The following is an 18,280-nucleotide window of genomic DNA, read 5'->3' on the forward strand; positions in this document are numbered from 1 at the left end:
GATGAATCTCCATTTCTACTGAGGCACAGACGTAGGCTCAGAATTTGGCGCCAACAGCATGAATCCAGGGACCCAACCTGCCTTGTGTGCACAGTCCAGGCTGGTGGTGGTGGTGGTGGTGTCATGGTGTGGGGAATGTCTTGGTGGCACACTTTGGACCTGTTAATACCAATCCATCATGGCTTGAAGGCCACAGCCTATCTGAGGGCTGTTGCTGAGCATGTGCTTCCCTTCGTGGCCACAACTGAGCATCTTCTAACGGCTCCTTCCAGCTTGATGATGCACCGTGTCACTGAGCAGAAGTCGTCTCCAACCGCTTTCATCAACGTGACCATGAGTTCAGTGTTGTTCAGTTTCCTTCCCGGTCACGGGATCACAACCCCACACAACACCTTTGGGATGTGATGGAACGGGAGGTTCGCAGCATCAATGTGCGGCTGACAAATCTGCAGGAACTGTGTGATGACATCATGTCAACATGGAGCAGAATGTTAAAGGAATGTTTCCAACATGGAATCCATGCCAAGAAGAACTGAGGCTGTTTTGGGAGCAAAGGGAGGCCACGCCCAGTTTTAGTACAGTGTCCTAATCAATTTCTCAGTGAATGTATATTTGAAGTGTAAAGTTCCATATAATGGTCAGAAAATTGTCTTTTTTTAACTGAAAGACTACTGTCTTTCACTATTTTATTTTACTGTCTTATAGTATTATAAGACAGTATGAGTGAGGGGAGCATGCTGTGATCTCGCGAGAAGATGGAAGTGAGTACAGATCGAACATGGCGGTGCCAAGCTGCACGCTAAAACATCGACAATCTGCTCCAACTCAGACAAATAACAAAAGCGAATTGCAAAATATTTATAAATATATATATAGAAAAAAAAGCACTGCGCAAAACCAAAGTGGAGGACCTAAAGGATTATATTGATTATTAATATATATTATTATTTATTTTTCTAACGAGTATGTGATGGAAGAGGACCAGGACCGGAGCAATCCAGCGAAAAGGAAGAAGCAGACTGAGCAGCTGCCACCGATGATCTAATATCCAGCGCTGTAGAGGTTAGTGTTTTTGGATGAGATTAAGAACCTGAGTTGCGGGTTGGGGTCTTGTTAGGTCTGGTTAGATGGTCCTTCTGGTCCTGTGACTCCTGACATGGCACCGGGCTGCCTGGGTACCTGTACTCTGGCGCTTTGGGTGCGCGGCCTCTCTCTGACGTCGGCGGGGTGGGAGGGGGGCGAACATCTGGGTGTCGTGCGCTGAGCACACTCGGCGATGTGGATTGGCGCTCCCTCTTGTGCTGGGAGCGGGCGGGGCGTCGGTCTGTCGGCACGGGACCTGGCTCTCAGCCGGGGGTCCGTGCCTCACGCCCGCGGCCCGGGTTCTGCGCCTGCGTCTTGTGCCTGCACATGGAGGGGGGGTTGTATGTATCTGCCTCAGGGGTGCGGGGTTCCCTCATGCTCCCTGGGACTGGGTGTTGCTCCGCGGGCTTCCGGCTCCTCTGGGGGCCCGGGGCTCTTGTGTGGCGCGGGGGGCTTTTGCGTCCGTGGGGTGTCTATACTGCGGGTCTCGGAATACTGACCTTATACACCAGAACCAATTGGGACAAGTCCTGTACACACATCGACACACACAGACACACCGACACACACACCGACACACACCGACACACACACACACACACACACACACACACACACACACACACACACACACACACACACACACACACACACACACACACACACACACACACACTCTTTCAGGTAACAATGGTGCCAGGATAACTTGCTGCAATTTCTAAACACAGAGGTTTACCACACTTCAAATGTGGTTGACAATGGGGCAAGAGAGATGGTTGACAAAGGCCCAAATCTGGTTGTCCAACTGGGCAACCTCACCCTGAGGTAGACCTTCCTCATACAACACAACTTTACTGTTCACAGAAGTGGAAGTTTGCCTCCGGCTTCACAGCATCTATGAAATAGAAGCTATACAATGAATAAACACAGTTGCTAATATCATGTGCAGTCGGATTGGAGTAGCTTGGAGTAAAGAGTTCAGTGTGGTTCTGACCTTTTGTACAGAATGTTGGTGGCTGCAGGAGCTCTGTAGCACCCCCGCTGGGGGAGCCTGTTAAGTTAGTCAAACAGCAGGTCTGAGGGATCGAACACCATTTGATGAGTTTTCAGGTCTGCTCCGATCTTCATGTTGTCTGTTGTGGCTCCTGCAGTTTTCTTTGCCGTCGTTGGTTGGTACAGCAGCATTAGAGCCAGAGACTCCAAGAAACGTAACAAAGTAATCAGGAAGGAGGCTCTGTGCTGGGGGCCGCTCTGGGGCCCCGAGAGCTGCTTGTGGAGAGAAGGATGTTGCACAAGCTGCTCAGCATCATGACAACACTGCACAGCCCCTACACAACCTGCTGCTCACACAGCACAGTGTGTTCAGCCAGAGGCTCCTTCAGTAAGGAGGTTACAGGAGCTCATTACTGCACCGCAGCAGCAGCAGCGATGACTCCGCCCTGTTCCAGCAGAGGAACCTCCTCCTCCGATGCCAAGCACAAGACACATGTTTACTTTACATTTAACTTCCACTTTTAAACTTTACTTAAATTCTATTTTATTTTTATACAGTACGGTAGTTCTTTTATAAGTATATGGATATACACATACTGTATGTATGTATATATATATATATATATATATATATACATACATACAGTATATATACAGTATATATATATATATATATATATATATATATATATATATATATATATATATATATATATAGTAATCGTTTCAAAAACAAGGTGTGTTTTTCTAAATGATGTGTGTTTTGTCATGTATGTCATTACTGCTGCAACACTGGAATTTCCCTTTGTGGATTAATAAAGTACCTTGATCTTATTATGTATTGTTACTTTGAATTGCCCTTGTGTATGAATTTTGCGTTGAGACGCCTTCTGAAGAATAATATTAATATCACACTAATATAATAACAACACTCTGCTTTTTACTGTGAAGTACAATTAAAATGTCCCCAACTCCTCAAACTCCTCCACTACTAATGGCTGCCATTATGGAGCAGTACTGCCGGGGGTAATCGGGGGAAATTGTGTAAAATGGTAATATTGCACGATTCAAGAGGTCAGCGGAACCTGGCTCTAAACAGATGGTTGCTAGGAGACAGGATGCTGACGATATTTAGGAAAAGATGGAAGATAGAATCTCACTTGTTCTTATTAAACTGAGTTGGATGGAAAAGTTTGAGGAACATAATTAAAAATGTGCCCAGAGTTGAACCACTTCCCCAACTCTGCTTCCATGACTTCTATTTGTATCTCACATGGAAGGAACGACCACGTCACATCTACACCGCTCTTGTTTTACAGTGAATAGTTGTGTTGGATGTTGGACAATATTGTTTTTGTTTGGATTGATCGATGATCAGGAGTTGAATGTCTTACATGTTGTTGTGTATCTTATTATCTGGAATTATTGTTATTGATCAGGTCTTTTTGATTCAAAGAAATCAATGGCATGTCTAATTGCCTTATTATTTTAACTTATTATTATTATTATATTTCTATTGATTAAATGGAGTTTTGTTGCTTCTGCTTCCTTCATACCAATAAAGATGATTGAATTAAAAAAAAGAAAAAAGAAAAACGAATTGATGGAGTGTTGAAAAGGAGATGAAGGGAGAGGGGAAGAGAGAACATAGTGGTGTTCAAACGGGAGAGAGAGAGAGAGAGAGAGAGAAAGGGAGGCAGAGGGGGGAGTGGGGGAGGCAGCCTGTCGGGTTCAGAAGAAGAAAGGAGAGATGAGAGATGAGAGGAGAGGAGGGAAGGGAGGGAGGAGCTGGATTAAAGGAGGAGAATAAAAGAGTAAACCAGGAGAGGCCGAATGGGGTCAAAGGGCACAAGCGACAATAGGGGAGAGAGAGAGAAGATTAAAGGAAGTGGATGGAAGAGAGGACAGCAAGAGGGGGAGGAAAGGAAGGAGGGGTGAGGAGAGGAGAGTAAGGAGGGGAGGAAAGGAATGAGTGAGGAAAGGAAGGAGGAGTGAGGAGAGGAAAAAAATGGGCGCCTCTCCTTCAACACCCAACCTATGAGAGAGAGACAGTTTCTGAGTGAGAGAGTGAGTAAGTGTGTGTGTGAGAGAGAGAGAGAGAGAGAGGGAGAGAGAGAGAGAGAGATTCTGAGTGAGAGAGTGAGTAAGTGTGTGTGAGAGAGAGAGAGAGGGAGAGAGGGGGGAGAGAGAGTGAACACGTTTTTGAGTGAGTGTGAGCGACAGAGAGAGAATGAATGAGTTTCTGGGTGAATGAGTGAGCTGACGAATAAACTTATTTTTCATATAAATATTTACATTTGGACAAAAAGGCTAGCATCTGTTAGCATGTTAGCATTAAGAAGCATCAGGAAATAGATCATTATGAATAACAATGAAAAAATAAATGAAGTACTTTATAAAAAAAATGTGCTCGTTTAATCCTCGATATATTTGGTTTTCATGGAATTGTTAAAGCAGAAAAGCCTGATACCTCTGTGTGTGTGTGTGTGTGTGTGTGTGTGTGTGTGTGTGTGTCTTCATGGAGCTGCTTCATTAGCATGGACACCTGAGGGGAGATTCATTTCCCTGGAGATGGGTTCTGACCTACAGCTTGAACCCGCCCACACACAGGCACGCGCACTCGCACACACTCGCACACACACACACACACACACACACACACACACACACACACACACACACACACACACACACACACACACACACACCTCTATGTACAATAGATCTGATCTCTCTCTCCACCCCCTTGTTTTTTCTCCATTACTCCCTTAAACTGAGGCCATTCCTCATCCTGCATCTCCGCTGTCACACACACACACACACACACACACACACACACACACACACACACACACACACACACACACACACACACACACACACACACACACACACACACACACACACACACACACACACACCCTTTACAGCCGTGCGTAGACACATCAAACAACAGATACACTCTTCACAAGGTCACACACTCGTTGACACACACATCACATGCACACACACCAGTGTATACATGCATGGGAACCCAGGTTCATAAATTCAGGTGCTTAATAGAGCCACGTAGGAAAAAAACATTGACAGCTGGGGGGGAACGATGGGATTATGCCGACTTTGAGTCACGACAGAAAATATGAATATGCATATCAAATATCCAAATATTCAAAAAGGACTCGAAACAGCATTTAAGGCCTGTCAGATGGTGAGGACTCTGAATGTGTCCTCAAAATCTGAGTGTGTATTCAGGTATTTTGTCCTTTAAAGACGCACACACACACACACACACACACAGGTTACCTCCTGTCCCGAGAGGTAGTACGCAGCCAGCAGTCCTCCGATGAAGCGGATGTTCACCTCAAAGACGGACACCTCAGCGTTCTGGAGAGGAAACACAACACAGCCATCAGAGATTAACACACACACACACACGCACGCACGCACGCACACGTCTTCACCTCTAAACCCCCACAGAGCCTGGACCAAGGCCGTAGAATGCGACCCGACCAAAACCCAACCGGCCATGATAAAACACGGACCCGAATCCGTACGGGATCCGGGTCAGGCCGGGGGAGCTCGGGTTCAGGGTCTGTGCTTCTATGAGCTGCTGGGAAAACCTCTTCAAAACGGAGTAAATACTATAAATGAAGCCAAGCACAGGGTGTCAATCTTCATCCATCAGCCTTTATTTTGTCCAACAGGAAAAGGCAATATTTATATAAATCATATTTAGAACCAGTGAAATAGACACTTTGATATTAATTTGACAAAAAGTATGACTGCAACTGTCATAACACCGTCGAATAATTTAGGAAGCACATCGTGATCATTTATACCGTAGATACCCCAAACAACAATTTATCTGGTGCACATATGCTTTTATTTATATATATATATATATATATATATATATATATATATATATATATATATATATATATATATATATATATATATATATATAATATAATAATATATCAATTTCTATCCTGTATTTGTGTCTATTTTTATTTTATTTTTGTTGGCTCATTAGGACTCTACTGTTATTGCTGGGATATTTTATTTTGTAATTTTCTTGGCCTTTTTTAGGCTAAAAGTGTCTGGAACATGACAACCTCAGGACACACAGACATGGTTGAGGTCTCGTTAGAACCGGGACGTTTAAGACATCTTGTCGTTTGAGGTTGACCAATATCCATCAACATTTGGAGCAGAAATGAGTGAAAAATTTTCATAATTTTACCGGAAGTAGAAGAACCTTAAGGGATTTGATTGGTTTGAGGGGCGGGGCGCTTTGTGACATCATCATCTAAAGTTATACAAGTTATATAATAGTTATATATATCAAGGCTTAGTCTCTCGGAGCTCGTTCGCATCCAGCCTCTCCCACACGTAGACAGACAACCCACGTTTGCTGTGTTTAAAGGAAACTGGGAAAACTGTAACTTGCGCTGCGTTGTACAAAACCTAGAAAACAACAATGTGTCACGGGAGGCGTCTTGGCAGCGCAGGAAGTCCTAACGACTGTGGGAGGAAGCGTCCCTTTCTTTTGTGTCCGCACGGCGTCATCCAGGAACCATTGTAATGAAGGATGTAACGGTACCGTTTTAACACTGAAATTTCCCTCCAGGGATGAATAGAGTATCTATCCATCTGTCTGTCTGTCTGTCTATCTACCTATCCATCCATCCATCCGTCCGTCCGTCTGTCTATCTATCTATCTATCTATCCATCCATCCATCTACTGTATCTGTCTGTCTGTCTGTCTGTCTATCCATCTATCTGTCTGTCAATCTAGTTATCTATCTACATGTCTATCTATCCATCTATCTGTCTCTCTCTCTAAGAATTATTAGTACAAGGCCTTGTATATCGTTCTTCCAACTCCATAGAGAAGATAGAGTGAGAGAGGGGGGTGGGATCGAGAGAGAGATATGTAATGTCAAAGTGGAGCAGTAGGAGCAGGGTGGAGTGGAGCAGTAGGAGCAGGGTGGAGTGGAGCAGTAGGAGCAGGGTGGAGTGGAGCAGTAGGAGCAGGGTGGAGTGGAGCAGTAGGAGCGGGGTGGAGTGGAGCAGTAGGAGCGGGGTGGAGTGGAGCAGTAGAAGCAGGGTGGAGTGGAGCAGTGGGAGCAGGGTGGAGTGGAGCAGTAGAAGCAGGGTGGAGTGGAGCAGTGGGAGCAGGGTGGAGTGGAGGCCCCTCTGGATGATAACCACTGAGCTTGTACACGGATCAACCCTTTATTATGTGGAAGAATGAAAAACACACCATGACTCCCCGGTGATGGAGGCTTTGTTTGTGTGGAGAACCAGTCAACAACACACTGTCGTCCTACTTTTCATTTTCATAGTTGAAAGCAAACGTCCAAGTGTGTTGTTTGTTTTTTCATTTGGAACCAATCAGGATGTTTTTTTTGTTTTTTTTTCCCCCCGTTTAGTTTCTGTGTCTCCACGTCTACGCTGATCATTAAAACACAGACGCCCCGCATCCCAGCCCGGAGAGGGGAGGGAATGTCTCGTTTGGGGACGTCTGCGTCAGGCCGGACGTTTCATCCTCAGGTTTTATCCATTTGATCATCTCTGGGATTCAATCTCAGATCAATATTTGATTTTGTCAAAGATTTTGATTTCATTTTGCGTCGCCGCTCTGGTTTGGGAGAAGACAGTGAAACCAGGGTTCTTCTCACTGTTACGACTGGGTGTTCTCTAACGTCTCGGAAATGAGACAACGGTGAATTTGAACCGTCCATCATTTTGCCATGGACCCCCTGGAAGCCCTGCAAGGATCCCCGTAGGGGTCCCCGAACCCCACGTTGAGAACCCCCCTCTCCAGAGACCGGGCACCAGACACCACTGCAGAAGCACCGTGTCCATAGCCCACGTTTGACTTTCGTCGTTTTTAAACGTTCATACTGCAGAGTCCGGCGAACGCTCACTTTGCAAAACCCCCTCAACCCAAGCGCACAGACAGACTGTGGCCCCCGACGGCGGGAACAGACCTCAAATTCAAATCAGCAGAGCAATTTCACTCCCCGGCTACAGATAACAAAAAACATCCCCGCAGCCACAAATATCTCATTTATTACTTATTTAATGGCCCGGTCTCCAGGAGTAACAGCTCCTCCCACTTCAGCTCCAGAGAGTCCTGTTTTTCGGCACCTGCTCAAATTAATATTGGCTCATAACTTTGGTTGTCTGTGAATTATCGGTTGATCATACGATACATGATCTTCTTGTTGCTGCGCCGGACTTGATGTAAACAAAGGGTTTAGCTCTTACACTCATCTAGATGACCAAGAAGTGAGTGACCTTCAATGCAAGTATTTTTCATTTTTAACAAAGCTGTCTTGGGTGGAACGAAATGGGAAACACTTGCAGAGCGACAGCGGCGCAGTAAGGAGGCAGAGCGGCACCGCCCTAAACGCTTCAGAAACACTGCCGCCTTTGACCGTCTGGACCTCGAAGACACGACTGATGTGTTTATTTGGGTGAATTCCGAGTGAAGAGCATGGGAACAGGTGACCAGGACGTGCACCTTCTCAGCGGCTTGTTTCACATCAGGGGGAGAACAGATTATTTTTGCCATCCTGCACATTACCCCACCTGCACATTACACCACCTGCACATTACACCACCTGCTTTTCTCATTCGTTTCAATTTAAGTGCAGCATCACTTTGTCCCAAAATGCTCTGGACTGAAGGGAAGAGAAACCATGCATACTTAAACATATCCATCCATTGATCCATCCATCACCTATTCCAATATGCATCTATCTATCCATCCATTTATCCATATACCCATCTATCGATTTATCCATCCATCCATCCATCCATCTGTCTATCGCTTCCAGGATGTGAGAGCAGCTCTGGCTCCTCAGGCGTCTTTCAGAAGTTCAGTGCTGTCGTGTTGCACATCTCCATTTACCTGCGCAGCGCCTAATGTGCATCGTCATCAACACTGTTTATCCCGAGGACATGCAAAGAACGCCCCGTGGGTGGAGAGGCAAAACAAATCCAACCTACGCCCCGCCGCTGACTCATCCGGAACACAGAATCAACGCGTCGCTCTGGGCCAGCCGTGCTCCGCGGCGTCTTGCACCCTCGGCGTCCAATCACCCAAAAACATGACGGCTCTCACTGCGTGGGACCGGGAAAAGCCGGGGAACGCCGTGAAAAAAGGAGCAGGAAGGCATGTAATCCAAGCAGCCGACAAGCGCAGCCTGCTTCCTGCTGCTTCCTGCTGCTTCCTGTACGTTTGGATACCCAACCCTGGGATTGCTTTGTCACAACGGTCAAAGGAACTGTCAAAAAACAAAATCAAGAGGGACTCAAAACAAAAATAAAAAAAATTTAAAATTGAAGAGTTTGGAGTCGTAAGTCTTGCTCCTGCATAATTAATCCAGTTCAAACAGAGCTCCCCAACAGACGACCTGGGCTAATTTTAGGGATGTGCAAAACTCCGTGTCTTTCACGCTTGTGTCACGGTGTGTAAACAGACGTGGTACTGGAACGCGCCGGATCAGAAATGATCAAGTTGCAAATGTTGTGGATTTTCCCGTTGGCGTGGTGGAGCTGAAGCGACTTGCACGCCCTGACGTCAGTGGCTGCAAGAAGCTCCACTGTACTTCCTCCGCACAAATACACAGAAAACAGAGTTTTGAAAAGTCTCCGCCCTGGAAGGAGTTTTCACAAAAGCCGTTTTCCTATCGACGGGGCCCAAAACGCAGAAAAAATACTACGTTTTCAACCATATACGTCAAAGAGTCAAAGTCAAAGAGTTTCAAAAGTACAGTATCACACAGGATCATCCTGAAGAGTGAAATTCTCATGACAAGGCACTCATAGTAAATTTAACAGCAAGTACTTTTATACTTTTACTTCAGTAGAAATGTCAATATGGTACTTTCACTTTTACCAGTCGTTTTGTGTCGGGGTGTTTGTACGTATGTGTGACGGCGCTGAAAGGTGTCCTCAGCGGACAGCGACACATTCACACAGCATCTGTTGAAGTCAAGGAAGGTCCCGCGTGCTTCCCTTACTCCAGCTGGAGAACGCCGACGGCGCCACCTTACCAGGCGTCTCGCATCACCTCTCCTTTAGAGGGATCGGCCGCTCCTTTAGAGGGATCGGCGCTCAAAAGCTGGTTGACTTCCACCTGCGAAGCGGAAGAGAGGGACGATGAGGGGCGGCGCGCCCCAGGAGAGTCCCCTATTCTGGGGGACGACATGAAGCCACCTCAGCCTTTGCGCCGGAGGCCACCGCCTGGATCTCTAATCTCTCGTCTAATGTGGGCGTCAGACCAAGCAGTGACACGCCTTGGCTCTCTCTCTCTCTCTCTCTCTTTTCAGAGGCAACGCACCACCATCCTCCTCTTTTCCTGCTTCTTTTCATGCTCAGTAATCCACCAGTGTTCACCTCTCCTCCCTCCTTCTGTTGTTCCCTTTCTCTGTTCATCCCCGGCTTCTCCAGCCTCCCTCGTTCAATCTCTCCCAAGCAGACCTCACGCCGCCCTCTCTCTTTTAAGTCTTTGAATAACACCTTCGATAACTGATTAAATAGATGCATGACTTTAATCTCTCGCTCTTCCATCCTTTCCGTCTCTCCCTGATCCCTTCTTCTTCCAACTTCTCCCGATTTATATTTAGAACCAGTGTTATAGACTCTTTGAATTTAAATTAACAAAAAGTACAACTGCAACTTTCAACACTGTATAATAATTAAGGAAGCACACAGTATCATTTATATACATACATTTATTATAATCAATATTATTTATACTATACATATTATATCGTGCATATTTTGATGTATATTTGTTTATTTATATTCTGTTTGATTTCTATGTTTGGTCATATTTCTTTGCATTTCTTATTTTCTTTATTGGTTTTCTGTTGTTTTAGATTTGTTGTTTATCATTAGGTTTAGAGTATATTGCCATATTTGATTAGGTTTATTTGTATATTTTGCCCATAAATTGCCACTATATTTATTCGTTTTTATTCCATTACTTTACAATTATTTCCTGTTTGTGGATGAGAGCTGCTGCGACACTGAAATTTCCCTCCGGGGATGAATACAGTATCTGTCTGTCTGTCTAAGTATTATTAGTACAAGTCCTCGTATATCAAAATGTATTTGGTGAAATAATCTCTCGCTCTCGCTCTCTCCCTGGCGGGGAGTGTCCCGTCCCCCAGTGTGTGTTGTGACATCATAGCATTGTGATGTATTGGGAACGCAGGCATATAAGATAGCCAGACAAAAACAGGCAGCCAATCTGATCATGTCTCAGACTCTGAACATCTCTTCCATCAGCCGCTTCATTGCCTTTGAGAAAGCACAATCTATGAGTTAATTTATGTTTTCCATGTATGTATACAGTGTAGAAGCTATGACAACGTATTAACAGGTTGTTTACATCTGCATAGCGACTGATCAGTAATCTGCTTATTTCTGGAGTGTTCCACGGTTTTACACAGCTTCCATTAAAGATACCAAACGTGAGCGCCTGTCTCCAGGGACTTATTGGGAGAGTGTTTAGCTCCAAAGACAATTCTCTCGCCCTTTCCCTTTCCCTCTCTCTCTCTCTCTCTCCCTCTCCTCCCTTTCTCCAGCCAGCACCTCCGTTCCTCTTTTTTCATTCCCCGCTCTCTCTATCCTGTCATCCTTTCTCTCTCTGCGTCATCGTTGCTTCAATCAACGTGTCTCCCTCCCTCCCTCCCTCCCCCATGTGGCCTCGGAGGTTAATGAGCTGTCTGCCGGTTAGCTTCAGGTCCTCCAGGTTCCTGTCCATGTTCCTCACAGCAGGATCTGCAGGAAGATGGCCGGCGGTGTGTTTGTTTGTGCCCTGGGTTTACAGATGCAAGGTAAGGAGTAAAGCAGAGTTGGACCAGAGTTGGTGTTTGAGGTTTGAAGGTTATGAAGCAGGAGCCTTTATATGTTATATTCTTATATTTTATTACTTTATATCAGTCATATATAATTCCTGCATCGGTTTATTGACATATTTAATTCCATTGTATATTCATCCATGCATCATATTTTCTTCTATTTTTATATTCTATGCCAACAGTCACTGAGCCTGAGACTATTGCCTTTAAACTTAACTTCTCCTCTATATAGAAACACACACACACACACACACACACACACACACACACACACACACACACACACACACACACACACACACACACACACACACACACACACACACACACACACAAATTTGTTACATTTACATACAGCTCATTGAAACAATGCTTGATTAAAAGTAATGGTATGCCTTTGGTTTGTCATAGAGTAAAGCAAAGAAACTGTGAAAAGAGATCAATAGATTTGTTGGTCTCTTATTACCTAATTTGATAAAATGCATATTGACAAGCCACAATGCTTCTGGGAGAATGTCCGTCGGACAGAGGAGAGATGAGTCAACACTGGAGCTTTTTGGCAAGTCACATCAGCTCTATGGTCACAGACGAAAAAAATGAAGCTTTCAAAGAAAAGAACACCATACCTTCTGTCAAACATGGAGGAGGCTCGGTTATGTTTTGGGGCTGCTTTGCTGCATCTGGCACTAGGTGCCTTGAATCTGTGCAGGCACAATGGAATCCCAAGACTATCAAGGCATTCTGGAGTGAAACGTACTGCCCACTGTCAGAAAGCTCTGTCTCAGTCGCAGGTCATGGGTCCTCCAACAGGAAAATGACCCAAAACACACAGCTAAAAGCACCAAGAATGGATAAGAACAAAACATTGGACTATTCTGAAGTGGCCTTCTATGAGCCCTGATCTGAATCCAATCGAACATCTATAGAAAGAGCTGTAACATGCAGTCTGGAGAAGGCACCCTTCAAACCTGGGACAGCTGGAGCAGTTTGCTCAGGAAGAGTGGGACAAACTACCTGTTGACAGGTGCACAAGTCCCATTGACGGCTACAGAAATCGCTTGATTGCAGTGATTGCCTCTAAAGGTTGTGGAACAAAATATTAGGTTAAGGGTCCCATCATTTTTGTCCAGGCCATTTCATTTGTTTTCTTATGTAAAATATTCTGTTGAATCAAAAATCAAAAGCAAAGTCTGATTTATATTAAATATAGAAGAAACAATGATGGATGCCAATTACTTTTGTGAGTTTCAAGTTATTTCAGAGAAAATTGTGGGTTCTTTTACATTACATTACATTGCATTGATCAGACGCTTTTATCCAAAGCCACTTACAATTATTCAAACAGCGACGGACGCAGCCATCAGGGGCAATTAGGGGTTAAGTGTCTTGCTCAAGGACACTACAGCATGATAGCAGGAGGAGCCTGGGATCCAACCAGCAACCTTTAGATGATTAGACCACCAGCTCTACCTCCTGAGCTACCACCCCCTTTGAAAGGGTTGTTGGTACCCTTTCAAAGGGTACCAACAAATTTGTCCACATCTATTTAAAACTATTCTCCGGCTATTTTTGTTCCTTATTTGGCCGTTTTGTATACTTGGCTTTTTCTATTAGACAGCTTTGTTTCGTGCTCATTGTCTGCACAGCATTGCACCAATCCTTCCCATGACATTCCATGTGAATGTATCTGGAATAAAGGGATTCTGATTCTATTGTGCTTTCACTGTGTCAGTCAAAGCACTCCATTGGTTTTATTATTTCTAAGGTGTTGCCACTGACTCTCTCCTCTCGCGGCTCCTTCTCGTCGTCTGCAGCGTCTACTGAACTTTGTATTTTCAGAGCTTCCCGTCCAAACCGGTTTTGTGTGGAGGGTTGGAAAAACCATGATCATTTCTTTGCTATCGGATTGGACTGCATAGCATGCTGACCAACGCTTCTCGGAAGCTGCTCGAGAGACGCCCCCAACACGGGATTCTGAATCCGCCAACGTCCACACTGTGTCCTCATGTTTTCCTGAGAAGAAAGGATGGATGGATGGATGGACGGATTTTAAAAGGGGGAGATGAATAGAAAGTTACCCAGAGAGAGAAGGGCCGTAGTGAAGGAGAAAGGGAATGACAGTTTAAGTGCGGAGGAAAGAATAATAAAATACAAAAAATCTGGGCAAAGCGAGGGAGCCTGGAGACGAGATGGAGCGAAGGAGCGAGCGGAAGGGGGAGAGAGAGATTGAAAGAGTCCAGGTGTGAACCGTTCAATCCAACTGGCTCCAAATCAAACTATCCCAGCGGTTTCAGCTGTGGACGTGATTAATTTCTGGAAAATTAATACTAATAGTTTTATCTAAAAACTACTGCAACAGATTCAAATGGGATATTAATAGAGGGAGAGATAATCCAAGGAGGGTGAGAGAGAGAGTTAAAATAAGAGGGCGAGACGAGCCGTAGCGCTAGTGATGCTTTTATTAAATTAAATGGAACTCAGAAGGTCGATTGGATTTACATGTTTTTTAGGACTACTTTATCTTACCACCATGTCGTGTCCAATTTATTGACTACTTGAGAAAGACTAATTTTTACTCAGCGGGCACCGACGCCGTCAGGGTTCTGTTCCCAAAAACCTAGCGCCATGTGCACGACCCTTTAGCGGGGATATGGACGGATGAACAAAATGACTGAATTCAACAAATTGCAGCAACAAATGGAGCCAACGTCTCATTCCCAGCAAACACAGTCAAACTGTTCATTCACGCTCCGTCGCCAGCCTCCCGGCCTGTTTGGTTGCCATGGCTACGGCTTTGTCTCCTAGCTACCGCAGCATGGGTCGCTCCTGTCACCTCAGCATCCGTCGTACCGCATTCTACTAGTCTGAACTAGTACCGCCAGTGGATGTACTATTTCTGAGTTACGGACACAAACAATCCAAATGAATAACGCTGTTGATGCAGAATGGGTTCATGACAGCCCAAGGTGTGTTTTGATGCAGCTGCTGTAAAGTGGAAGGGGACTGATAACCCACTTCCATTGGACCAGCGGAGCGTCTGGGTACGTGGCAGCCACCGGGACTCAGCGGCTGGAAACCTTCCTTAAAACACTTAAAACCTTTGTGGCGCTGGTTCAGCACACTGTCTCTCCGGTTGGAAGTGGATTATGAGGATTATGTGTACGTCTGTCTCCAGCAGAGCAGGGATGTTGGGGTCCAGATGCAGAGCCGGAGCTGTCCTAGCGACGTCTAGCGTGGTTTGAGTGACTCTTTCTGTTCCAACAAAGCAGGTTTTAAAGACGGCTACCACGCTTCCATATCCATCCTGCCCCCGGTTCCAGATGGTACGAGCCACACAGCCCAGCAAAAAGGCCCTTTTAAAGATTCTTGGTGAAAGGACACTGGAGGGCCTGCTGTAGAAACGGTGGAAACTGACTGAAGAACAAATGACGCAGCTCCCTGACAAGTGAATATTTATAACGGATGAAAGGTTTATGCGTTTAGACGAGAGAGGAGTCAAAAGCCTCGGTGAGCGTTTGTGTTTTACTCCAGACCCTCCAACTGCCTGCCTTAATCATTGGTGAAGGCTAGACACGCCTTTTTAAAAGCTATTTAAAAAACACGAGCTTTTTCCAGCTGATTTCAACATAACGAGTGTGTTTACCTCGTAGCATGTGTACTTTGACTTAAATCTTATTGCATGCAGGGATTTGAAAACCTCCTTCAAGGGCTGGGCTGCTTATTTCATAACCGGGCGATTGACGGTTATCGACAGTCATCGACACACAGGCAGAAAAAGCCTCATAATCGCAAGTTATTAATGTCTTTCTAAAATGTATAAAATAATCTACCTCTCCTATAAATATACATAAATAGGTTCACATATGTTTAAACACCACACTATCCCTCTAAAACAGGGGTCTCAAACTCGTGGCCCGCGGGACGATATTTTGTGGCCCCCTACTTGACATCAAAGTTTAGTGTTCGTGCGGCCCGCGCATTTTTCTCACACGCACCTTTTTGCCGAGTCGTTGCCCTGAGCGTTTTATTTATTTTTTATCACTCATGGGTCACTTCCGGTGGTGTTTGTTGACAAGTTAAAACGTGATTCTGGAGTGACACTAAGTGGAAGGAAAATATATCCTGTCACCCAGTGCAAGGTAGAGAGGACTCAGGAAGTGGGCGAACTCAACAAGAGTAATCAGTGACCTGATAAAGACAGCATAGTGTTGCAATAGTAAAGGGAAAAGTTGTACTTTTTTTTTGGAATACTTGATGGGGCCCAGCCTCACCCAGACTCTACCTCCAGCGGCCCCCAGGTAAGTTGAGTTTGAGACCCCTGCTCTAAAACAACGTCAACATTACTTCTCCCTGTAAAAATTGCGCCGTCTTTGATGTTTAGCCGTCTTTGATGTTTAGACTATGTAATAATGATAATAATACTAATAATATTAGTGATAATAATAATAATAATAATAATGACAAATTTGGACTCGACCAATGAGGACGTGTTCAGAGCGTGTACCTCGTGAAACATTATTCTCCTGCTGTGATTATATAAAATAATGTTGAGAGAGGAGTTATTGTCTCCTTTTTCCACACTGAAAACACACAGTGGCGCCCGCTTAGGTATGGATATTATTTGGGCCTATAATAATCTATTTTATCCAAAGTTGACCACTGATATTTGGATTTCGAAAAACAAACTACCAAAAAAAAAACAACAAAAAAAAGAAATGCTCCGCTCTCGACTCAGCTCCGCCTTTGTGCATCTCTCTCTCAGGGAGAAGCAGTCCCCCCATCAGCACCCCCCTTCCAACAGGGTCTGTTGGGTTTGAGACCCCTCTTTTAGTCAACAGACAGTACAATACAGCCGATTTGCTTCCAATTAAAACTCTAGGCTCATTAATGCAAATAAATAAATAAATAACATGCCCGATAAAAAGGGCCCCCCCTCTCACACACACACTGTCTGCCTGCCTGTCTGTCTCTCTCAGACACACGTGCATGGTCGATTAGAACAGGTTGTGTGGCAGACGGGGTTGCATCATCAATAATGGAGGATGTTTCTGTGAGGACAGTGTTGAGCTGCCCCACACACACACACACACACACATGCGCATGCACACGCACACACACACACACACACACACACACACACACACACACACACACACACACACACACACACACACACACACACACGCGCTGAGACGATCATGCCAATCGATTTGGTTATTGGGTGACGATCGATCGGCAGCAAAAACCTCACGGCCGGCCCAGCCCCACCGCCTTCCAGTTGGAAGGCCACTTTCCCAGCACGCTCCCCTGCAGCAGGGCATGGATTCACGGCTACTACCAAACGCTTCGGCACTAAAGTGAGTTCAGAATATCTTGTTCTTGTTGAAATGGTACAAAAACGGGGACTCACCGTGGAATGAAAGCATTTCATCACCCTGCTCCTCCCTCCACACTACAGCCTTCTCCACCAGTCAGCTATCAATATAACACTTTAATTTGAGGGGGCTCTATGTTCAATATCGCCCTCCATTATTAACCTTTACTAGTAGCCCGGTGTTGGGTCTGACCGGTTGCCATGGCGCTGCCAATACACGATGTTAAATTACAAAGCACACACACCGCATTCTCCACGAGCAAGGGGTGGAATTGGCTGGAGTTGAGCTTTCAATGCCTCCCTTTCTCACCGCACACTTCTACAGGCTCTTTTTAAATTGGATGGCCTAGTTCAAATTTCCAGTTCAGCTGAAAAGCGTTTTGCTTCCCGTTTCGCACTGCAGGCGCCACAACAGCTGCAAAAGGGAATTAAGGCTGAAAGACCCTCCGTAAACGTTCCCTGCCTCTTGTTACCGACAGAGAAAAAGGCAGAAAACGGAGCACACAGTCTTGTCTTGAGCAGACTGCCTCAGACAGGCCTGGGCCCGGGGGTTGGACAACGCCCAGAGGAGGAAAACCCACGGAAACCCAGGGGAGACGTGTGAGGAGGCGGAAGGAGGTCAACGCAGGCGTGTTCAGGAGGTTCCTCACTCAACCTTGATTCAGAGGAACCGTCAGTGACCATGGAGAGCCCAACGGAGCCGGAGGAACTACAACAGGAAAACATCTCCAAGAGCCCAGCCCGACACCTGCCTTTTAAAGGTGGTCATCGAGCCCAGGCTGTCTTAAATGTTTAGAAGAGCTCACAGACCTGCGGGGGGGTTGTACAGCGTCAAGGAAAAGGCAACGTCAGGGCTGCGCAAGGCCTTGAAAGTTTTTAAAAGTCCTGAGCACCCCCCTTTGAAACGCACGGCACAAGGTTTCGAATAGCATCTGCTCCAACC

General features: G+C 45.5%; 1 protein-coding gene across 1 annotated transcript in view; it reads right to left on the reverse strand.

The window, feature by feature from the left end:
* The window catches only part of man1a2 (mannosidase, alpha, class 1A, member 2), a 143,196-nt gene that overhangs the window by 29,103 nt on the left and 95,813 nt on the right, over positions 1–18,280 (reverse strand). The window contains exon 6 of the mRNA XM_080019638.1: positions 5,380–5,460. Coding sequence (XP_079875764.1) covers positions 5,380–5,460 — 81 coding nt within the window. The remainder of the gene's footprint in view (positions 1–5,379; positions 5,461–18,280) is intronic.

Source organism: Zeus faber (assembly GCF_960531495.2).
Source record: "Zeus faber genome assembly, chromosome: 18".
NCBI classification, from domain to species: Eukaryota; Metazoa; Chordata; class Actinopteri; order Zeiformes; family Zeidae; genus Zeus; species Zeus faber.